The sequence below is a fragment of the Lepidochelys kempii genome, chromosome 18 (assembly GCF_965140265.1).
Source record: "Lepidochelys kempii isolate rLepKem1 chromosome 18, rLepKem1.hap2, whole genome shotgun sequence".
Taxonomy (NCBI): Eukaryota; Metazoa; Chordata; order Testudines; family Cheloniidae; genus Lepidochelys; species Lepidochelys kempii.
This window is the reverse complement of record NC_133273.1, coordinates 5706716-5731390: the sequence shown is the minus strand read 5'-3', so window position 1 is coordinate 5731390 and position 24675 is coordinate 5706716. Positions and strand designations below refer to the sequence as shown.

At 49.1% G+C, this 24675-nt stretch overlaps 1 protein-coding gene across 2 annotated transcripts in view; it reads right to left on the bottom strand.

The window, feature by feature from the left end:
- EPHA8 (EPH receptor A8) overlaps window positions 1-24675 on the bottom strand; it is a 101003-nt gene that overhangs the window by 27530 nt on the left and 48798 nt on the right. Inside the window, exons 3-7 of one of the 2 annotated variants that reach the window (XM_073316605.1) lie at window positions 19372-19527; window positions 14145-14480; window positions 9814-9938; window positions 9465-9627; window positions 7912-8008 (exon numbers count right to left, since the gene is read on the bottom strand). In XM_073316605.1, coding sequence (XP_073172706.1) covers window positions 7912-8008; window positions 9465-9627; window positions 9814-9938; window positions 14145-14480; window positions 19372-19527 — 877 coding nt within the window. The remainder of the gene's footprint in view (window positions 1-7911; window positions 8009-9464; window positions 9628-9813; window positions 9939-14144; window positions 14481-19371; window positions 19528-24675) is intronic. The other variant, XM_073316606.1, reaches the window with a different exon arrangement.

Here is a 24675-nt window from a genome sequence, read left to right as displayed (position 1 = left end):
TTTGAAACATCAGCATTTCATCCCACCCTTGCCAGCCCTCCCATAATCAGCAGTATTTCACATGAATTGGAGCAGACAAAATCAAAGCAGCAGAGTCCTAATATATGAAATCCATGTATTTAACATTTGCAATATCAGTCAATAACAACACATATTTGAATAATAGGGCACATGAGGTGGAGGGCTGAGGGTATAGCATGGATCTTAATTGTCATTTGAGACAGTGACCACTTTTTATTATGTGAAAAATATTCAACAAATCATAGAATCATAGAATATCAGGGTTGGAAGGGACCTCAGGAGGTCATCTAGTCCAATCCCCTGCTCAAAGCAGGACCAATCATAGAATCATAGAAAATCAGGTTTGGAAGGGACCTCAGGAGGTCATCTAGTCCAACCCCCTGCTCAAAGCAGGATCAATCCCCAATTAAATCATCCCAGCCAGGGCTTTGTCAAGCCTGACCTTAAAAACTTCTAAGGAAGGAGATTCTACCACCTCCCTAGGTAACGCATTCCAGTGTTTCACCACCCTCCGAGTGAAAAAGTTTTTCCTAATATCCAACCTAAACCTCCCCCACTGCAACTTGAGACCATTACTCCTTGTCCTGTCCTCTTCTACCACTGAGAATAGTCTAGAACCATCCTCTCTGGAACCACCTCTCAGATAGTTGAAAGCAGCTATCAAATCCCCCCTCATTCTTCTCTTCCATAGACTAAACAATCCCAGTTCCCTCAGCCTCTCCTCATAAGTCATGTGTTCCAGACCCCTAATCATTTTTGTTGCCCTTCGCTGGACTCTCTCCAATTTATCCACATCCTTCTTGTAGTGTGGGGCCCAAAACTGGACACAGTACTCCAGATGAGGCCTCACCAATGTCGAATAGAGGGGGACGATCACGTCCCTCGATCTGCTCGCTATGCCCCTACTTATACATCCCAAAATGCCATTGGCCTTCTTGGCAACAAGGGCACACTGCTGACTCATATCCAGCTTCTCGTCCACTGTCACCCCTAGGTCCTTTTCCGCAGAACTGCTGCCTAGCCATTCGGTCCCTAGTCTGTAGCTGTGCATTGGGTTCTTCCGTCCTAAGTGCAGGAACCTGCACTTATCCTTATTGAACCTCATCAGATTTCTTTTGGCCCAATCCTCCAATTTGTCTAGGGTCCTCTGTATCCTATCCCTGCCCTCTAGCGTATCTACCACTCCTCCCAGTTTAGTATCATCCACAAATTTGCTGAGGGTGCAATCCACACCATCCTCCAGATCATTTATGAAGATATTGAACAAAACCGGCCCCAGGACCGACCCCTGGGGCACTCCGCTTGACGCCGGCTGCCAACTAGACATGGAGCCATTGATCATTACCCGTTGAGCCTGACAATCTAGCCGACTTTCTACCCACCTTATAGTGCATTCATCCAGCCCATACTTCTTTAACTTGCTGACAAGAATACTGTTGGAGACCATGTCAAAAGCTTTGCTAAAGTCAAGAAACAATACATCCACTGCTTTCCCTTCATCCACAGAACCAGTAATCTCATCATAGAAGGCGATTAGATTAGTCAGGCATGACCTTCCCTTGGTGAATTCATGCTGACTGTTCCTGATCACTTTCCTCTCCTCTAAGTGCTTCAGGATTGATTCTTTGAGGACCTGCTCCATGATTTTTCCGGGGACTGAGGTGAGGCTGACTGGCCTGTAGTTCCCAGGATCCTCCTTCTTCCCTTTTTTAAAGATTGGCACTACATTAGTCTTTTTCCAGTCATCCGGGACTTCCCCCGTTCGCCATGAGTTTTCAAAGATAATGGCCAATGGCTCTGCAATCACAGCCGCCAATTCCTTTAGCACTCTTGGATGCAACGCGTCCGGCCCCATGGACTTGTGCATGTCCAGCTTTTCTAAATATTCCCTAACCACTTCTTTCTCCACAGAGGGCTGGCCACCTACTCCCCATGCTGTGATGCCCAGCGCAGCAGTCTGGGAGCTGACCTTGTTAGTGAAGACAGAGGCAAAAAAAGCATTGAGTACATTAGCTTTTTCCACATCCTCTGTCACTAGGTTGCCTCCCTCATTCATTAAGGGGCCCACACTTTCCTTGGCTTTCTTCTTGTTGCCAACATACCTGAAGAAACCCTTCTTGTTACTCCTGACATCTCTCACTAGCTGCTGCTCCAGGTGCGATTTGGCCCTCCTGATTTCATTCCTACATGCCCGAGCAATATTTTTATACTCTTCCCTGGTCATATGTCCAATCTTCCACTTCTTGTAAGCTTCTTTTTTATGTTTAAGATCCGCTAGGATTTCACCATTGAGCCAAGCTGGTCGCCTGCCATATTTACTATTCTTTCGACACATTGGGATGGTTTGTCCCTGTAACCTCAACAGGGATTCCTTGAAATACAGCCAGCTCTCCTGGACTCCTTTCCCCTTCATGTTAGTCCCCCAGGGGATCCTACCCATCCGTTCCCTGAGGGAGTCAAAGTCTACTTTCCTGAAGTCCAGGGTCCGTATCCTGCTGCTTACCTTTCTTCCCTGTGTCAGGATCCTGAACTCAACCAACTCATGGTCACTACCTCCCAGATTCCCATCCACTTTTGCTTCCCCTACTAATTCTTCCCGGTTTGTGAGCAGCAGGTCAAGAAAAGCTCCCCCCCTAGTTGGCTCCTCTAGCACTTGCACCAGGAAATTGTCCCCTATGCTTTCCAAAAACTTCCTGGATTGTCTATGCACCGCTGTAGTGCTCTCCCAGCAGACGTCAGGAAAATTAAAGTCCCCCATGAGAACCAGGGCGTGCGATCTAGTAGCTTCTGCGAGCAGCCGGAAGAAAGCCTCATCCACCTCATCCCCCTGGTCCGGTGGTCTATAGCAGACTCCCACCACTACATCACTCTTGTTGCTCACACTTCTAAACTTAATCCAGAGACATTCAGGTTTTTCTGCAGTTTCATACCAGAACTCTGAGCAGTCATACTGCTCCCTTACATACAGTGCTACTCCCCCACCTTTTCTGCCCTTCCTGTCCTTCCTGAACAGTTTATAACCATCCATGACAGTACTCCAGTCATGTGAGTTATCCCACCAAGTCTGTTATTCCAGTCATGTCATAATTCCTTGACATCACCAGGACCTCTAGTTCTCCCTGCTTGTTTCCAAGGCTTTGTGCATTCGTATATAAGCACTTGAGATAACCTGCTGATCGCCCCTCATTCTCAGTATGAGGCAGGAGCCCTCCCCTCACAGACATTCCTGCCTGTGCTTCCTCCTGGTATCCCGCTTTCCCACTTACCTCAGGGCTTTGGTCTCCTTCCCCCGGTGAACCTAGTTTAAAGCCCTCCTCACTAGGTTAGCCAGCCTGCTCGCAAAGATGCTCTTCCCTCTCTTCGTAAGGTGGAGCCCGTCTCTGCCCAGCACTCCTTCTTCATGGAAGACCATCCCATGGTCAAAGAATCCAAAGCCTTCTCTCCGACACCACCTGCGTAGCCATTTGTTGACTTCCACGATTCGACGGTCCCTACCCAGGCTTTTTCCTTCCACGGGGAGAATGGACAAGAACACCACTTGCGCCTGAAACTCCTTTATCGTTCTTCCCAGAGCCATGTAGTCCGCAGTGATCCGCTCAAGGTCATTCTTGGCACTATCATTGGTGCCCATGTGGAGAAGCAGGAAGGGGTAGCGATCCGAGGGCTTGATGAGTCTCGGCAGTCTCTCCGTCACATCGCGAATCTTAGCCCCCAGCAAGCAGCAGACTTCTAGGTTTTCCCGGTCAGGGAGGCAGATAGATGACTCAGTCCCCCGGAGGAGAGAGTCCCCGACCACCACCACCCGCCTCCTTCTCTTGGGAGTGGTGGTCGTGGAACCCCCCATCTCAGGACAGTGCATCTCATGCCTTCCAACCAGCGGAGTCTCCTTCTGCTTTCTCCCCCCAGACGTATCATCTGGTCCACTCTCCGCAATGGTACCTGTGGAGAGAACATGAAAGCGGTTAGTTACCTGTGTCCACGTTGCTGGAACCCGGACATTCCCCCTTCTTCTTCTGGAGGTCACATGTTGCCAAGCTTCTTCACTGGCCTCTTGGCTCTGCTGTGCAACCTGCTCAATCCCCAACTAAATCATCCCAGCCAGGGCTTTGCCAAGCCTGACCTTAAAAATATCTAAGGAAGGAGATTCCACCACCTCCCTAGGTAATGCATTCCAGTGTTTCACCACCCTCCTAGTGAAAAAGTTTTTCCTAATATCCAACCTAAACCTCCCCCACTGCAACTTGAAACCATTACTCCTTGTTCTGTCATCGAATTTGTCTAGGTCCCTCTGTATCCTATCCCTACCCTCCAGCGTATCTACCTCTCCTCCCAGTTTAGTGTCATCTGCAAACTTGCTGAGGGTGTAATCCACACCATCCTCCAGATCATTTATGAAGATACTGAGCAGAACCCGCCTGAGGACCGACCCTTGGGGCACTCCACTTGATACCAGCTGCCAACTAGACGTGGAGCCATTGATTACTACCCGTTGAGCCTGACAATCTAGCCAGCTTTCTATCCACCTTATAGTCCATTCATCCAGCCCATACTTCTTTAACTTGCTGGCAAGAATACTGTGCGAGACCGTGTAAAAACTTTGCTAAAGTCAAGGAACAACACGTCCACTGCTTTCCCTTCATCCACAGAGCCAGTTATCTCGTCATAGACAGCAATTAGATTAGTGAAACATGACTTGCCCTTGGTGAATCTATGCTGACTGTTCCTGATCACTTTCCTCTCCTCTAAGTGCTTCAAAATTGATTCCTTGAGGACCTGCTCCATGATTTTTCCAGGGACTGAGGTGAGGCTGACTAGCCTGTAGTTCCCAGGATCCTCCTCCTTCCCTTTTTTAAAAAATGGGCACTACATTAGCCTTTTTCCAGTCGTCCGGGACTTTCCCCGATCGCCATGAGTTTTCAAAGATAATGGCCAATGGCTCTGCAATCACATCCGCCAACTCCTTTAGCACTCTTGGATGCAGCGCATCCGGCCCCATGGACTTGTGCTCGTCCAGCTTTTCTAAATAGTCCCGAACCACTTCTTTCTCCACAGAGGGCTGGACTATAGACACCATAAACGTGTCTATTCAGCAAAATGGTAAATATAATAATAATTGTAACCAAATACTTCATTATGGAGACATTATAAATGATTACTGGTGTTCTGTCTCATTCCAACAACAGCGGAGTGTCCCAACATGAGTAATACAGGTCACTACTTGTCATCCCTGTTTTCATCTGCAAATGCTGATTTTGTCAGGTCACTACTCACTCCACACCTCCAGAGCATGTTCAGAATATGGTTCCTGGCAATCTGGCTCATAGATTACAAGGTCCATTACCCTCGATTAACTTCAAAATATCTGTGCGCCATTGTCTGGTACAGTTTTTGAAAATGGAGACTTGGAACTATCATCGCGTATCCATCCATCCATACTGCAGTGGATCCAGCGGTGGGGCAGCTAGATCCAAAGCACCTGAATATGTCCTCATTTGACATTTCCTATAAGTGCTTCGCTTGGTGGTGGTAAGGAGCCGAGCTTTGGTTTTGATATGGTACCTTTGCCAATTTTCGCTGCCCATGATTTCTGCCATGCTTCTAACATGGGGCCCAGTTTGATTGTCTGTAGCATCCAGCCAGGAATTGGGTGCCTATCCAGCGTCAGCAGGCACTGGTGTCACCCAGCAGAGAGAGGGAGGACCCAGCTTGCAGAATTTTCAACAGAGTCATTCTGATGAGGCCAAAATAGGAAGCTACTGTATCACAGCCTGAGCACACGGACAGCGCACAGGCCTGGTGCAATGTTCCGGTGCTGCTCTGCTGTAGCATGGATGTCTATTACAACTCTCTCTTGGACTCTGGGTTCCATAATCACTAAATATGTTAGGCTCTGTTCAAGGTAATGATGCAAGAGTAAGAGAAATACATCAATGTCATCTGATAATACCGACTTTTCCACCACTTTCTCTTTTGCAACCATCACTGTTTGATGTCTGAGGATGTTCTTTGCTTCCTCATGCGAGGTGACCATATCTCCTCTGTTGACCTCCGCACCCCCCTGGTTTATTTCAGCTCAGGTGTTTTCTCTGCCTTTAATAATTCTGCTCAAATGATGTCAAACAAACTCTTTATTTTCATTAACTGTCAAGACAACTTTCTGCGGAGGTACCTATGCATTTGTCCTTAAATGATGCTTCTGTAGCTGTGCTCGATTTTGTGACTCTCACTGTGCTGAAGGATTTGCACGTGTCCGAGACAAAGTATACATCACCTGCTGCTAGCTCGTGTTCAGTATAGATTCTGAAATTTGTCACAAAGCCCTTGATGATACCACGTGCTGGCAAGTGTATGGCAGAACTGTCAGTGACTGTGCAGAGGACTTCTTAGGAAGGATGTCTAGCTGACACCTCTGTCTGCAGCTGCTTCTTTAGCTTAGATTTAGCCTCGGCAATCCTGTCACCAGAGGCAGCGAACGCTGATGTCGGTACAGGAACCAATCACCTGTCAAAATATTCTTGATGTCAACCTCTCATGAACTTGCTTGTAGGCCTATCACTCTTCCATAGATAAGCTCAGTGTCAAATATCTTTGTTGGCCCAACCTGTGCATGCTTTTCGCACTGCCAGTGTCTCTGCTCTCCTTGGTATTGTGTCACAGAACCTGAGGGAGGGCCAGCAATGTTCAAATTCACGCATTTGGAAAATTCCAGCTGTAAGTGAGTTGTCTACATTGATGGTTGTGCTACTCTACCACTGTCAATATTTACTAATGCCTCTGAGAGCCTAGTGGCGTTTAAGGGATCAATGCACAGGTCTAGCTTCTTACTTATGGCTTCTCTGTATATTACATCTGCAGCAATCCTCGACTTCATTTTGCCTGTGTGGATCTCCTGTATTGTGTTTGGTGTGTGGTGAGTGTTTGGTTTATAATTGATTAATGTCTATAATTGTCCAGTATTTGAAAATTAATTCGCATGAGTGAAGATGTAAGAATTTGTTGTGAGCATGCTCAGAGAGTACAGGAAGAAAATACCTTGAGTCTCAGTTTGGGGGAGGAGGGCGTTTGCTAGAAAGGTACACAGCTAGTACAAACTCTAATACAGACATCACATATGTACCTCCTAGCTCCATCACCAAACATTAGTGTGCAGTTTTCATTAAAAATATTTGAACTTCAATGAAAATGCTTTCACTGCCACCTGGCTCATATTTCAAAATGCTCAATAGTGACAAGGTATCATCAGGCAGTTTCTTTGAACTTAGGGTCTTGAGATTCAGAATCCACAAAAAAAACCTTACACCAGGCGTAGTCAATTATTTTTTGTCAAGGTCCAAATGTCTTGGCCAAGGTATAGTCACAGTCCAGATTCTAGAGAAAGTAATAAACAAGCCAATAATGATAATAAATAAATGAAAAGATTTCAGGGGATGTTCAAAAGTGCCTGGCGGTCCAGATTTGGCTTAGTGGTCCGGATTTGGCCCGTGGTCTGCCTGTTGACTGACTATCCCTGCTTTATACTGACACTAAAACCCGGTCCTAGCAAGGTGCTACCAGACTATTGCTTTCCCAACAGGCCTATTTCAGATCAGCTCCAGGTCCCCCTTCTCCTGTGTCACACTCCTGAGGTGACCAGGAGCCCTGTTCTTGTCTATCTGATCTAACTCTCCCCAGGACCACTCTGGTCTCTTAGATCATTTCCTTGGTTTGCTTCCTGCTCCCTGCCATTCTGTCTCCACCACCGCTGCTCTCAACGATGCTCCACTCCCTGTCAGGCAGACCGAACAGAATCCCCAGGTGTGGCGCTAAGGCAGCCTCTTGCCCTAGCTCTAGGGGGAGCCAACATGAAGTGTCTTTGAGTTCAGCATGCAGTAACCTCTGCGGGTCTCCTACCTCTTCTTGCAGATCAGAACCACCAGCAGGATTACAAGGCCAGTTATCAGGGTCAGGCAGATCCAGATGATTGTCATGGTGTCATATCTGAGAGCTACTGGAAGAGAAACATCACAGAAGGGGAACTCAAGGGGCATGTGCTTGGTGTGAGGCACCCACTAACCCAGCCTCTGTAAACCTACATTCCATAATATATAACACTCTGCCCCATTGCCAGACCTTCCACTGAGGATCTTGATGGGAAAGGAATTAATCTTCCTGACCCCCTATGTAGGGACCTCTTTGCAGATGGGGAAACTGAGGCATGGACCTAGACTGGGCAGTGTGGCACAGCAAACGTGTGGCAAAGGTGAGTGCAGAACCCGGCAGTGCTGGCTGCCACTTCCTTGCGCTAATCATTGCAATGGCATTTCTCAGGGCGTGAGGAGCCCTGGGAGAATTGTTCCCTCTGTCTGACAGTTGCAGTGTCGCTCCTCCCCACAGAGCGACTCGGCAATTCCTGCAGGGAGCAGCAAGCATTGCAAAGCCCTGCCCGGGTTCCCATGCTCTCACCAGGTCGCTAGGATTTCTGGGGGCACGTCCCGTGGTTCTTTGTGCTGCAGTAAATTGGGACGCTCTGTGAGTCTTTCCCAGTGCATTGTGGGAGTACTTGTCTATCCTTCTGGGCACACGGCAGGATTGTGGGAAAGCCCTGGAGGATGTCACACCGCAGTGATTTCACCTGCATCCTCACTGCAAAGAGCAATCACACTTCGGGAGGCCACTCGTCCGATTTGAAGCCAGATAGTCCTGGTTTTGTGGAGCACTGGCCCTGTCCGGGAGAGACGCAGCACCACACATGACTTTGTCCAGGGAAAATGAGAGGAGAGAGGAAGAAACTGTGGATACAGGAGGACACTGGTGGGAACAGGGGTGGGGGCAGCATCTCCGTGCAGAGTGACTCAGCCAGGGCCCACACAGATGGGCAGGTGGATGCAGGCAGGGGAGGGGGGAAGTCCTGTATTCTTGGGATGTGTCAGTGGCCACCCGAAGGTCAGAGGGGTTTGTGTGCGGATGGTGGGCAGGGTTCGAAGCAACGCCCAGCTAAGAGCTGGGCTAGCTCTGCAGGGAAGGCAGACCCAATGAGGTCTCTTCTGCCTTTCTCCTAGTCTACAGTGTAGTGTCCCAGGCCCTTGCCCCCCGAGCTTTCCCTCCCCATCTCACACCTGCTTACACTATCATGTGCCACTATCCATTTCCAGCTGCTCATAATCCCCCAAGCAAACCCCTCCACCCAGATGCCAGCTGCTGCACCAACATCAGTGCCTGGCACTCCCAGCCTGGCTTCCAGGTCAGCAGAACCACCACTCCCTTCTGACTCAGCCCTCACCTCCCCGTTCCCTTACTCCTCTCCCTTCAGCCACCGACTGACTGTGCAGCGGATCCCACTCCGGCCGAAGTCAAAAGCAAACAGCCCCCTGACCAAGTGCTGTGCGTCTGGGTGTGCACTTTAACCCTCGTGCCCAGGCACGCACTTCCGCTCTCTCCCCGACCTCATCCTCTCGTGCACTCACTTGCTTTCCCGGTCTCCACCTCCACCATCTGGCTGAACCTCCCACAGCCGGCAGAGGTCCGCGCCCGAACCTGGAAGATGTAGCGCGTTGCAGGCTTGAGCCCAGAGACAGTCGCACTTGTGCCTTTGGATTTTAGAGTGGAGTAACTCTGCATTTCCTTGTCCTGTTGGAGAGCAAGGCAAAGATCTCACTGAGAGAGTGCAGGGCCTGGGGAGGAGCCTGGAAGTCACTCTCTCTATGTGTCTGGCTGTTAACAGTAATTACACCATGCAAACAGTAGCCTAAACTATAACCCTGGCTTAATGCACCATGGCCAGGCTGCGGGGCTGGGCCAGCAAATTGCTGTTACCTTCTCGTAGTACTTGACCTCGTACTCCAGGATGATGCCGTTGGGTTGGTCTGGCTCATGCCACAGCAGCGTAACGCTGTTCTGACCCGTGCTCTCCTGGCGAAGCACCACCACCTGGGACGGGGCTGAGAATGAAGACGACAGAACATCAGAAAGTGGACTTGTCTCCAGTGACAGATCGAGCCATGCTGCAGCCTGGGAATCCAAGGATCTGGATCCCTGGATCTCTGGAACTTCCAGAGCCTGTTCGGAGTCCAGCCATTGCCCCAATCTTGGGGTCTCTAGGCACACGCTCAGAGGGCAGCCCAGCTGTCTAGCACCTTCCCCGAGAGCAGGACCTCGCTGTCCAGTTGCCCAGGGCCCCGGCACAGCACTGACCCGTCTGACTGCCCCACACTAAAGCACAATCTGTCCCAGAACTTCATTCTGTTTCCTAGCAAGGAGGGGCAGCAACCTCCTGCTGTCCCAGGCCATGGGTGCTGCTCTCTCTGTTTTGGGTTCACAAAGGTAGAGCAGATTCACAAACCTTTCTTGTCAATGGGGCCTCAGTTACACCCTTGCCAGCCCACGGCACCAGAGTGCAGAAGAGTCTGTCTAGCTAATCATCAGCCAGGCCAGGCTATGTGCCAGGGGCAGGAAGAGCCCCCCACCTGCACAGCTGGCATCCTCGGGCCCCAGGCACACTCCTTGCTGCTGCCTATCTTTTCACTCCATCATTGTGGATGGATGTAGGGAGGCACAATGGAACATGCCACTGTCACAAGGAGAGAGGGTACCAATGAAAGACTCCAGTGTCATTGTGGGTGGATGGACCGTTCTGATCATCCTGTCTGACCTCGATAGCCCAGGCCAGAGACCCCATCCAGCCCAGAGCACTGAGATAAGAGATGCCCACTCTCGATCTAAAGACCCCAAATGACAGAGAATCCACCACATCCCTAGGCAAGCTGTTCCTGTGGTTAATTAACCCATTTCCACTTTAATGTATCTCGCTTCACCTTCCAGATGCCGGACCTTGCTGTGCCTTGGCCGGCTAGATTACGGGGCCCCCCCCTCACAGGAATCTTCTCCCGGAGGAGAGGCTTGCACAAGGATCAAGAGACAATGTGTTACAGTGGGTGCCTGGGAACAATGATAACGCACTACCCCTGGTTATGCTGGGTTATTAGAAGAGCGATAATGGAATATTCCATTTTTTCAGTTGGTGGGGGGCAACAATAATGGAATACCCCATTGTTTTGTTGGGTGGATGGGTGGGTAGCAATAGAATATGCCATTTTTGGGGGCAGCAATAATGGAATGCCCTATTGGTGTGCCAGGTGGGAGGATCGGTAATCATAATGGAATATTCCAGTTTTCTGGTGGGGGGGGGTGAGCAGTAACATTACACATACACCCCCTCAGTGCTGTGGTGTGCAGCTGCAGGGGAGCTGCATTCGTGTTTTAGCTATGGACCAGGATGCATCATAACACTGGCTACCCAAGAGGTCTGGCCGCCTTATGGCCTGTGCCCCCAGCAAGCACTGTCCCATGGCATCACTACAAAGGCTGGCGGACTGAGATCAAACAAAGGGAAACTTTCTTGTCTCCCTGGACCTGCCTGTGGGATTCCCTGCCTCAGGCTTTCAGCAGACAGATAAAAGGGCCAGAGAACTGCATGATGATCAGCATTAACACTGTAACTGTGCAGGCTCCGAGTGGGGGCCAGGAAGGGATAGTTCACCCACCTATAGCATTGCACGACTGGCTGGTTTATTACAAGGAAAGGGTCTTGCTATTTTCTAAAGCCTCAACTTGCAGCCCCTGCTGGAGGCAGAATACAGGAGAAGATGGGGCCTGTGGGGTTTGGGCATGGAAATGGTAACTCCAGGTAGCACTGGCTGCCCCGTTCCTGTGCAGACAAGGTGCTGTTGTTTTTACCGCACTGCAGCTAAGGGAGGTCAAGCCCAGGTGGTGTGTACAGGGCCTCAACTAGCCACAGTCTGCTGGGCTGCAGTACATTTCGCATGTTTCGACAGGGCTGCTTGGTGCCTCTTGCTCTAATGCACACACAAAGATCGCATCTGTGCAGATAATGCCTTTGTCAAAGCTCCTGGGGACACTCCCCACATGTTTCTTCCTGGCCACAAGGGTGACGCTAGGGATCAGCCTATGAGCTGCCCAACTCCCAGCTTTTGTGCCGCCACCACTGGATTGGGTTAGAACAAAGTATAGTTAAAACAGCACAGAAACTATGTGTAGACAGGCCTCGGGGAACACTGACCCGGAACAAACATTCAGGGAGCATCCAGACTGGCCCATGTGACCATATGAACTAACTGGAAGCGATGCAAGGTCAGAATCCCTAGCAAAGACAGAGGCCAGTGGGAAGGTGACCCAGGCCCAGAAAGCCCTGCTGGGCGCAACAGAAGGGAATACAAGTTAAAGCAATCCCTATGGGCAGAGAGAGCACTGAGGCTCCGCACTCCACAGCAATCCCTGGCACTCCTGAACTCCAGGGATTGGTGAGATTCCCCGAAGAGCTCAGTAAAGATTGATTGAATGGGCCTAGCCAGTCCAGGGAGTATGGTCTATCCGACACAGTCCCCAGCTGGCCCCTCTCCGGAGGAGAAATCTCTGCAACAACACACACTGCACTTCCCAACAGCAGGTCAAAGCGCAGGGTGCAGAGCAGGAGAGAGAATCCACTCCCAGCTCACATGAACTGACCTAAAAAACAGCACTGAGATTCTGATTTCTGCACATTCAAATGGGAGCCGACTCCGCCCTCCTGCTCTGAGTGGTGGAGCTGTCGGGATGACTGAGAACGACTATTGACTATCGCACTGAGCACGGCTCTCCGCTTTGCAGGTTGGTGCCTCTTTTACATTGAGTGTCCCTTTAAACACCTCCAGCCACACGGCTAAACTTCTGTTCTTTCCAGCCTGCCTGTTTCTGCTGCTCCCAGCTGCACCTGTTCAGCATGTCACATTCTACGAGACAAGCTAACTAGGGAGCATTCAATATCTGTCTATGCAGCCAGCCATTGCAGGCATTTAGTGCCTGTCCCCTTAGCATGGGTGTGATACCACTGGGGCAGGGCCGGCAGGAGGGGCAGGGGAAGGGCGGATGTCCTCCGGGGGGCGGGGGTGGGGTCAGTTGGGAGCCTGGGCAGCTGCAGGAGACAGTTTGCAATAAAAGGCCTTGTTCCCCTCACTTATTGTGAGCTGACCCAGGCAACTCCTTTGACTTCTCTGGAGTTATTCCCAATTGACACTTGTACAGGAGAGCAGAATGAGCCCTGGTTTACACTACCCATGTACATCAGTATAACAATGTCGTTCGGAGGTGTGGATCTCTGAACGAGGTAGTTGTACCGATCTAACCCTGGGGCTATGTAGATGGGAGGGCTTCCCTCAGGGAGGTGCTGTACTTGTGCCGATGGGAACTCTCTGTCGGCGTAGGTAGCATCTCCACCAAGCACTACAGCAGTGCTGTCAGTGTAGGCAAGCCCTGAGGCTCCTCATCATGTAATGCTCCCTGTGCTTGTTTCCAACTGGGGAGCACAGCTGGAAGAGCCAGTCCCTGCACTGGAGATGGGCCCCAAGGTCCTGCTCTGAGCCAAAGTGGGGAACGGCTTCCTGCGGAAAGAGGCTGTTTCTCAGCAAGAGATTGGAAAAGACAAGATATGCATGAGAGAGACTTTCCCCAGCAAACAACACAGGCACCTGCTAGCTGCTGGCCCTTGTGTGAGATGGGAAAGGAGCACTAGATGGAGCATGAACTTTTTCATGGTCCTTTGGGAAGGGAGGTGAGGAGCAGGCCGGGGGGTTCATGCTCCACTTAGTGTTCCTTGTCAATAAACAAATGTCCGGTGTGCCCCCGGCCTCCTGTGGAAACGGCGCAGCCCAGCGTGAGGCCACAGCTGAACGGCCAGGGTGTTGAGGCCGTGGCAATGAAGCAGAATGTGAGGGGCTGAAAGCGAACTGAAGAAGATTAATTCCCCGCTCGCTCAAAGCATGTGTCTGCGGATGGTGGTTCAGCGGTGAGCCCCAGACAGCTCCGTCTCCCCAGTGCCGGTACCACACCGGCTGAGGCCACAAGGGCCATTTCTCACAGATGCCTGAGTAGGAGCTACCATGACAAGCCAGCATTTGTCACAGGCCCCACACACAGTGACTGTGGCTTATTCCCCTTCTGAGCGCAGGAAAAGCAGGGCTGACTCAGATCCCTCGGGGGGCCTTTAGGTAAACGCTGACCCCCCTTGGAAGAAGGTCCAGCTGGACCCAGTGGGGAGCTGTTCACATCAGTTGCCATGGGCCAAGCCTCCTGGGGGTATCTGCTCCTCCTACCTGCCTGGTTCGTGGTGATGTTGACAACGGCAAATCTCTTGGGCTCCAGGCTGAGGTTGGACACGCCATTGACAGCCTCCACCGAGAAGGAGTAGTTCATGTGGGCCATAAGGTTGGCCACGGTGAGGGCAGCCTGTGCCAGGCTCATCTGCTGGGGAACAAAGCGGATCCCGCTGCCGCACGCCTCGCACTGGCCCAGGTCCCATGTGCAGCGTCTGCAGACCACGTTATAGGTGATATCAGTGCGCCCCCCCTTGTCCAGGGGCGGAGCCCACTCCAGTGTCACCAAGGTGCCATTCACACTGGAGACCAGGTTCACAGGAGCAGAGGGGGGCCCTGGAAAGGAAGCAGAGATTCATCAAGATTGGTGGGGTGTTGTGCTCGGAGTTGGGGGGGGCAGGCCGAGAGAAAAGCTCATGGAAGGTGATGTGATCCATGGGAGAGAACAGAGTGATACTGGCTGACTAGAGGATGACTGACATGCTCTGGGTGTATGTTTGGGGGGGAGGAAATAACACAGCTTAGATACAGGCTGACCTGAGGGTGCCATGCCCTGGGTGTGTGTGTGGGGTGAAGGAAATAACAGATCCTAGGTACAGGCTGATCTGAAGGTGACATGCAGTGTGAGAACCTGACGAGAATAGGATTGTTGATAAATTGCACAGTCAATTGCTTGACAATACGTTGGTTTATTACGAAACATACTCAAGAGACTAAATGACCAGTGTGTCAGGTTTATTAATCTGGTACAGGAAAGGGCTCTATAAAATACCTGTCTCCAAAGAGCAGCCCTATGCAGCGATGTTACATTCACCTCACGCAGAAGGTGCACTCCCCAAGTCACACATCCTAGCTGGTATTATTTATATGATGATGTTACAAGTTACATGCCACTACAGCCTAAGCCAGCAGTTTGTCCCACTTCCCTAACTTGCTGTTCTGTTCCTTCCTTAGCTTTGTTTTGTATACTAGCTTTCCAGGTACTGGTCCGTGAAGGTACTTCCCTAGCTGGGACTAAGACATAGAACGAATTGACGTTTCTGGATTTTGACAAGTTTCCTGTCTGCTTTTGCCAAATGCTTACTTCAGCAAATGCAAGGAGTTATGGGATACTTAGCATAAGTGAACAGGATTACTGTATAGGCTGGTTTGGGCTTTATCACTGTTACAATATTTGTGCTTTATGTTATTGCTCTGTGCACACTAATATACATATATGTATGGTGCAGATAATACATTTTATTACTATGATATATATTTATACGCTAGCCAGCATATATTACTTAACAGGCCCCCCACTTATTGCCTTGATAATTGTTATAGTCAAGGCCACATCTTTGCCAAATGGATGTATGAATTAGTGGTGAGGGCCTTTATATGTGATTTAAAGTGTTTTAACAAACTCCATAAGTGGCAATAGATAATTATCACAGCTAAAACTAATACACCTTGTAACACAAGCAAAGTCTTAAATGCAACCTCTATCCAGCTGTGGGAAAACAGTATTTTAAGATCCCCATCATGAATAAAAAGTTATTCAAGGCTTGTTCTGCCTTGTGCATGTCACTGTTAATCTGAATGTGTGTGGTTTCGTCTAGTAATGTTTTTAAATTTAAAGTGATTAATAAGCACATTAAAACTGGTAGGTAAATTTTAACTTCATTCCAGTATTTGGGCTCACTTCGGATTCATTTTGAAAACTGGGATAGGAATTATTATAGTGTGTTCCACAGCGCTATGTACATGAGGGGTAAAACAGAAATGTGGAGTAGTGACTTTATAAGTGAGGCCTCCATGTATAAACTTCTTGTAATTAGTTACTACACAGTACTGTCCATCCATGTTATAGGTTACCCTTCCTGCTGGTTAGCACCTGCTGGAAAGCTTTACTGGGCCGGAGACAGGCACAGCTAGCTTCTCTGTCTCATACTAGGCTGAACCATTGTGACCACACACATGAGCTGAAATGTCAAAAGCATCCCTGGCATAATAAGCTGTGTGAGGTGCTTTTCAGGTTTGCATGGCTGCATGATACGCTGCTAGTTGACGGAGAGCCAATTGTTTCTTGAAGATGCTGTCTTCCAGATAACCGACTGAATGACCAGTAACCAATTTATTAAATATTGCTGTGTCAGGCTCCAATATTGTTAGTGAAGCTAAAAAGAAATGTACCTGGAACCAGGCACTGAGCAAGGTTGTTTTAACAACACATATCTCCATTAAGATACTGTGTCACTCAACCTGAATTACGACTGGTACTTAAAGGGAATTTGTCTACATGACGCTGCCGGTTAGCCATAGTTTTTGTTAAACACTGAGGGCAATACTAGGTAGGTGTTCATCACTGATGAGGTCAGGCAATTTTCCTTCCTCAACGTTTCCTAATGAGTCGGTTATGGTTTCTTTACCAGTCTGGTTTTTCCTTGCCTTTATATCACTTGCTGCAATTAGTTTGTTAACTTTCTTTGTGTCTGATTAAACAGTTTAGCAATGTATGCACATTGCAAATCAAATAGATATCCAGATTCAGATAATCTTGAAATGTAACCAATAATTCCATCTAGATTTTGGAGTCTACTGTTTTGAAAGTTACCGGACTATGGAATAGTCTTTTGCCCAGGCCTCGAGTTTTGTGCATTCCTGATAAGGTACTATTATATTAATTAACAAAGTAGTATACAAAAGTGATATATTTGCTTTTACACAATAACCAAATTTAACCATATTTCACTGAGAAAGGATTAAAACTATAGGTACATGCATGAACTCACTTTGCTTAATAATACACAATTTAAATAACAGTTAGACCTGGCCTGACTAGTGATCCATCTTTATATTGTCTCTCTAGTCGATTGCATACTCATTGTTCATATACAGTAGGTTGAGGTGTAGTTGACCAGTCTATTATTTATACTGCACTTTACCTTCTTCTTCTGATGCGCGGGGGTTTCTTCACTGTGCACTGATATTTCCTGGTGTCTCCGATCTATGGGATTCACCCTTAAATCACTTAATTTGGTTAATATGATTAATTTTTTGTTTGTAGTTATATTTCTCTTGTTTTTAGAAACCCTAATTTATATACAGGTGAACTTATCTTATTTACAGTGTACTAGGGCCAAATCATTTATAACACAAGCTCTGCTTTTGTTCTAATTTTCTCAGTGCTTTAGCACAAGTATAAGAACATAAGAATGGTCATACTGGGTCAGACCAAAGGTCCATCCAGCCCAGTATCCTGTCTACTGACAGTGGCCAATGCCAGGTGCCCCAGAGGGAGTGAACCTAACAGGTAATGATCTAGTGATCTCTCCCCTGCCATCCATCTCCACTCTCTGACAAACAGAGGCTAGCGACACCATTCCTTACCCATCCTGGCTAATACTTCGATTAAAAAACTAACATGGCACACATTAAATGGATTAAAAGCTGGCTAACTGATAGTTCTCAAAATGTAATTGTAAATGGGGACTCATCACTAAGGCCTGGTCTACACTGGGGGGATCGATCTAAGTTACGTAAATTCAGCTACGTGAATAACGTAGCTGAAGTCGACGTACTTAGATCTACTTACCGTGGTGTCTTCACTGCGGTAGGTCGACAGCTGACGCTTTCCCGTCAACTCTGCCTGCACCTCTCGCCCTGGTGGAGTATCGGAGTCTACAGGAGACTGCTCGGCGGTCGATTTATCGCATCTAGACTAGACGCGATAAATCAACCCCGTTGACCCAGCGGGTAATGTAGACAAGCCCTGAGTGGGAGTTTTTCTAGTGGAATCCCTCAATGATCTGTTTTTGGTTCTATGCTATTTAAACATTTTTATCAGTGACCTGGAACAAAACAGAATCATCACTGATAAAGTTTGCAGATGACACAAAAAACCAGAGAGTGGTAAATAATTATGAAGACAGGTCACCAATATCGAGCAATCTAGAACCCTTGGTAAGCTGGATGCAAGCAAACAACATGCATTTTAACATGACGAAATGTGAACGTAGAGATCTATGAACAAAGAATGCAGGCCATACTGGCAGAATGGGGGACTCTGAAAAATATTTGAGGGTCAGCATGGATAATCAGCTGAACACAAGCTCCCAGTGTGACTCTGTGGCCAAAAAGGCTCATGCTATCCTGGGATGCATAAACGGGGGAATCTCGAGTAGGAGCAGAGAGGTGATTTTACCCTTGGTTTGGCATTGGCATGACCGCTGCAGGAATCCTGTGTCCAGTTCTGATGCCCACAATTCACGGAGGATGTTGATAAATTGGAGAAGATTCCAAGAGCCATGAGAATGATTGGAGGATTAGAAAACCTGTCTTATAGTGATAGACTCAAAGAGCTCCGTCTATTTAGCTTAACAAAGAGAACATTAAGGGGTGACTTGATAACGGTCTACAAGTAATTACACTGGGAATAAATATTTAATAACAGGCTCTTCAGTCTAGCAGAGAAAGTTCTAACATGATCCAATGGCTGGAAGTTAACTCTAGGCAAAATCAGAATGGAAAAAAGGTGAGAGTAATTAAGCATTGGAACAGCTTACCAAAAGTCTCAGTGTATTCTCCATTCCTGATAACTTTTAAACCAAGATTGGGTTTTGTTTTTTAAAAAGATCTGCTCTAGGAATTACCTTGGGGAAATTCTCTGGTTTGTGTTATACAAGAGATCAGACTAGATGATCACAATAGTCCTTTCTGGCCTGGGAATCTATGTAGCTATGAATCCATGGCATTCACATGCAGAGAGACAGGTCCCATCTACACTAAGAAAAAGACGGGTTTAAAACACGACAGTTACATGCTTTAAAATCTTTGTGGAGTTAAGGCACATTGTAGCTTTGGCATGTGAGCTATCCTGATTGAAACACACACCTTTATCCTAATGCAGTCATGCCTCCAGGACAACACAAACACCCCGAGGTACACTCACAGCGAGCGCCCCAGACACGCATACAAACACACACAGAGCATGGCAAATCTCCCATTGACTCCATTGGGGCCAGGTCTCCAGCCTGATGTTTCTAACACATTCACCCGTGTAGTGTCAGGGTTCCCTCTCGTCCCACAGACAGATACTCCCTCACCGACCTTCTGGCCCTTCCCACTTGCATGGGAATCTCCCTCTGCTGCTGTAGTCAGGCTGATTCGGGTTCTGTTCCCTGTGTGCTGTGGAAAGTGGGTGGGCAGGCTGGGGTGGGCAGTCTTAGGCAGATGGGCAGGTACTTACGCGTGCAGGCTGCAGATGGGGGATCTTGTGCTGCCCGGTAGTAGCTGCTGTCACAGCGGCACACCTGTGCAGCCCGGCTCTCTGAGTAGCTGTGCAGGGGGCACTTTGCACACAGTTGGTCACCAGGGGCTGACTTGTAAAATCCCAGCTCGCAGGCTAGAGGAGAGGGGGAAGGATGCAGTCAGAAGGCAGCACCCAGCACAGACTCATCCACTGGCTTGGTAAATCCCATATCTACACACTGAGCTCAATGTCCCTAAAGGAGATACTTGCTCCGTGAGAGAGCTTCGCTCCTGCCCCTCCAAAGGGACCTCCCAGCTCGCTAGCTCTTCCCTGTCCTTTCTAGAAGCCCCGGAGAGACCAGTGGCAGGGGGCTTTAGGGTCCCCATATACCTCTGCATGAAACTGACCCAGGCTCCAGACTGGTTCTGCCCTGCTGCTGCCTACAGTGGCCTCCTAGCACCACCCACCAGTTGGTGCTTCCCAGCACAAGGCAGGGGAGTGGGCCGAGCAGCAGCACAAAGTAGGCGAGACACCCAGGCAAGGTGAGGGGGGATAATTAATTCCCTGCTAGAGGAGGAGGCATGGCCTGTCCAGGACTCTGCTATTCCCTGCCATAGCATCCCCTTCAGGCCTCCCCATATGGTTCATGTACCAGTGCTGGGTAATAATATGAGAGGCCTCCATGCTTGTAAAACAAAATTAAACTATTAAGAGAACCATTTCCAGAAGTGCAACCAGTGCAGCTGACATTCCAGCCATGTGCACACAGAGTGACTTCCTGGGGCCTCCTCCAAACTCTGCCCTTCTGCAAGCTGGGCTCCTCCCTCCAAGTTCCAGGCAGGCTGCTACACCTGGCACATGGAGATTTTCCTTGTCGATTAATTGCAGGACAGTGTTTTCAGTGGGGTGCAGCTGAGTTGTATACCCCGGGCTGTGTCAGCCCTGCAAGGCAAGGTGGAGGGATAGCTGAGAGCTTTGGCTCCTGATGCCTAATTCCCTTCTCCTTCTCACCAAGGGCAGATAGGCCTGTGTGGGAAGGAGCAGAATTGCCCAGGAGAAGCTGACAGTAGTTTTGGAGTAACAGGTGAGGCAGGGAGAGGGAAGGAGGGAGCGGAAGAGCACAGTAGCTCAGGGCCACTTCTAGTCCCTTCTCTCCTGCTGTGATGCGTGTCCTCCCAGCAGCTCTCCCTCTTCGCAAAGCTACAGTCAGCTTCTCCTGAGCAACTCCTCAGAGACATGGAGAGGGCAGCAAGGGCCCGAATCTGCCAGAGAAGGGTCTTCTCCCTCCTCCTCCACCACTCCCCGCCCTGCCTCAGCTGCTGCTTCCTGCCCTGACGAGTATGGGACAGCAAGCCTGACTGGGCTTCAGTGTGCTAGGAAGCCTGCCAGGTAGCACAATGAGAGCTCTGGCCAGGAGAATTAGGGTCTTATCCCAGCTCCGCCAGATACCCTGTGTGACCCGAAGCAAGTTACTCAGACCCTAATTTGGATGCCTTCATTTTTGGGTGCCCAGCTTGAGGTACATCAGTTACGTGCCCATAGGGCTTGGCTTGGGCAACATTGCCAACTCTGGCAATCTCATTGTGAGTCTGGTGACATCTGTCGTTTTCCTTGAAACATGGCGGTGCATGAGAATCTGAGTTTTTATTTCACAAAAGAACGTTTCCAGCCCTCCTGGTGGTAGGGAGAAGATGGAAAGCGTGACCTGCGCACACTCCCCAGAAGGCAAAGAACTAACACTTCTTCTCTTCATAAATCTAGTGATTCTTGAGCCAGTCCTGTGGATTTTGACTCATGATTTCTTAACATCAGAGCCTGGCCATGTTGCTCCAGGCACCTATGTCTGGCCTTTGGCCATCACCTCTCTGTGCCTGTTTGCACAATGCAGAGGCCAGTATGCACCTTCCTTCCAGCTCCACTCCCCAGCTGTGGGAGATGCACTCACTTATGCCCCGAGCTGGCAGGGCTCGTGTATGCAGTGTTTGTGAGGTTGCTCGTCCTCTGGATTTGTGCTTTCTGACCAAGGAGCTGGAGCTGATCCCCCAAATTAGGGGTGGTGAAGTCAGAGCCAATTTGTCACTGCATGCTGCTCCCATTTATCAGCTCTGGAGAGACAGTTGGCCAGGAAAAATGGGAACACAAAGCATGACAAATTTTCATTGAGCAGGAGTTGTAATCGTTTAGAATTTAATGTTGTAAAGAAATGTTAATTACCTGTGGCAATGATTCACATTTATTTTAGATGTAGTCAAGGAGAAAATTATGCTAAATTACCACTGTTTATACATGCTCCACATGAAACACAGCAATGGGCCAGAGCTGGTGTGAATGTGCAATGGTGTCTTGGCTATGACACAGGTCAGACATTCAGCCAGATCCATGCGGATTTGTCATCACTAGGATGCATAAAGTCCGCGGAGCAGACCAGGGGATCTTGGTCAAGTCTCTGATGGAGACAGGACATGTGTACTGGACAGTTCCTGTTCCAGGGCCATGGGGTGTGTGTGTGTGTGTGTGTGTGTGTGTGTGTGTGTGTGTCCACATGCAAGATGGCTTCTGTGGCAGGCATGTGAGACAGTGTCTGAAACAGGCTATGCTAGAGCAGGAGTCCATGTACTAGAACATATGGATTGTTCTGTGGGCTACATAGTCCTCCCATATCTGCATTTTGGGAGACCGGGTAGATAATGACTGTGTCCTGGAGTTGGCACCTATTCGATCAAAAGCATGTTACCATACCTATTGGGATGTCCCACTCCCACAGCTCTGGTCCTGCTAGGAAACGCAGGCCAATAGCGTGTGGGAGAACAGACACTCAATGATTAGTGGTGAGAAGAACAAACCAGCAGGGAACTGCCATTGGGTAAAATAATTTAACAAGCCCCACAGACATTACTCTAACACCTACAGAATGAAATAAAGAATGAGATGGTCTCTAGGTTATTTAACCCACCCTGTAGCAGGAGTAGAATTCCATAGAATGGTCCAGAACAACCTATAGCAAAATTATCCAGCTCTATACAGTGCTCCTGGACATTTCCATCTCGGGAGAGCCGTCTGGGGAGTATCCAGGATGCCATGGGGATTTATTTTGATGTACAACAATGCTGCACAAGGTGTGCTGACAGATAGCTGTACGCAAAGAACATGCACATGGCAGCATGGATCAGCAGTCACAAAACACTCCTGTCTGCTCCGTCACCCCTCCCAGAATATCTCCTCCCACATAAACCATGTCAGCTCACCCCTTCCTGGGCTCACAGGCAGGCCTGGCAGTGTATCCTAGTCTGGAGACCAGCAAGCTTGGGTCTAAACTGGGGCTTGGCAGCCTAGCTGGTTCCACTGATCTGAACTGCCACAGGAGGAGAAAGTGAGTTCCTTAGGTCCTTGGTATGGGGACTTGGGTTGAATTCCCTGAGTTTCCATATATCCATGGAGTCCGATGACCTGGGGCTACCATGAGCAGAGCTCGGGGTACACTGCCAAATATTTTCAGTGGATAGTCATTAGAATCCTTAAACGATCACATTCTGCTCCCTTCCTAGGGTGAGAAATGGCAGGTCTCCAGTAACTTACTGAATATTCATGGCAAGCCAATGTCAAGTTCTGTTGGGCACCCTCATGCTGAGACGTTTGTTCATCCGAATGGGGAGTGGGGACATCATGTGACCTATCCGTCCAATCTGGTCAAAAGAGCTTGAATTCTAGCTTTCTGCCACTCACAGAACGGGATTGCAAAGGAGATGCTGTTCCATCCCAATGTACCCATCCCTCCCCACAGATGGACCTCCAGTGAGATGATTGTGTAGCCCAACTCTGGGAAAATCACAGTCCGCTCCTAAAGCAGAAATATTCATCCAAAAAGGCGTTGTGAATTACAAGCCCAGCTCTAGCTAAGAGGCAGTGCCACAAAGTCAGTGCAGGACCTGGGAGGATCACGGGGATCAGGGTTAATTAGAGCACTGGGGACTATAGTAAGGAATGGTTATGTGGGTCCACTTCCTCCTCTACACACACGCATACACACGCATGGAGCACATATGCATGACAACCATCAGGGTGTGAGTAGGAAATCTCTAACCCAAAGCACTTCTGCCTCAGGCTCTCAAAGCACATACACTTGCATGAAATATACACTTGCTTCTAAACCCATAACCTGCCATTTTAATGCCACTTGGGCATAATGATGCCAACATCACATGATTTCTGCTCCGTGCCTCCCACCACAGTGATTGGAATCAGTGGCTCTGCTTCCGGCACAGACCATCCACACATCTCAGCCTGGTGCTGCAGCTCCCCCTCTCCACATCCCAGCTCCTGACGCCTCCTGGCAGCTGCTGCCTGTACTGGGAGGTCTCGGGAGCTGGCAGTCTTGTATCAATAAGAGAGAGTGTGGGGCAGGCTCTGCCAAGCCATCTGTAGCTTGGGCCATTTGTTTACCTCCCACTTATCCTCTGGGAACAGAATAACATCTGCTAATAAGTTGGCAGGGTAGCAGAAATGATAGATGAACCTGTCAAGGAAATGATAGCCAAGGATCAGCCACCCTGTATGTCCAAGTTGGTGTTGACGGGGCCTAGTACTCTGCCTAGGGAAGCGATTTGGAGAAGGAAAGGCAGCTTTGGGAGTGGCGGGAGATGGAAGTGCAGCCTGCTTGGAGTTCCTGGCTGGGGTCCTTCTCTTGTCTGTTCTCCTCAGGAGCAGGAAGGCAGGAGTGGGGGGTACATCCAGGAGTAGCAGTGATGCTGGGTAGCCCTCTTGCGCTCAGCACCGGGAGCTGGGACTCAGGATTGTTCCATTCGTTGGTCATGCAGAAACCCAATAGTCATGAGAAATGCCCCTTGGTATGTGTGTACGTGACAGGCTGACATGGAAATGAATTCATTATCATCAATCACTCCCTCCAAGTTCTCTTCTAAACAGCCTCAAAACTCCACACCTTAGCGCTCCCTGTACAGAGACAAACACCCCTGGAAAGGAAGAGGCTCACTAGGTGTCCCAGATGGGCCCTGTCCTGGACACACTGGCTGTGTCCGCTTGTAGGAAGTTTTCAGCATGCCCAGCCAGTGGCTGGAAGGCCATGTCAATGGAGGGAGCCTATCCTCCATTGTCAGACACATAGAAGAGTCGAGTAGAGCAGGACAGTGACCTCCTGTAGGTCTTATGTAGGACACTCTTGTTAATACACCCCCAACATGAGCTTCACCTTTTTCACACCTGCATCACCTTGTTCATTCACATTCCATTTATGATCCACTATAACCCCTCTATCCTTTTCTGCAGCAGTCTGCCTTGCCAGTT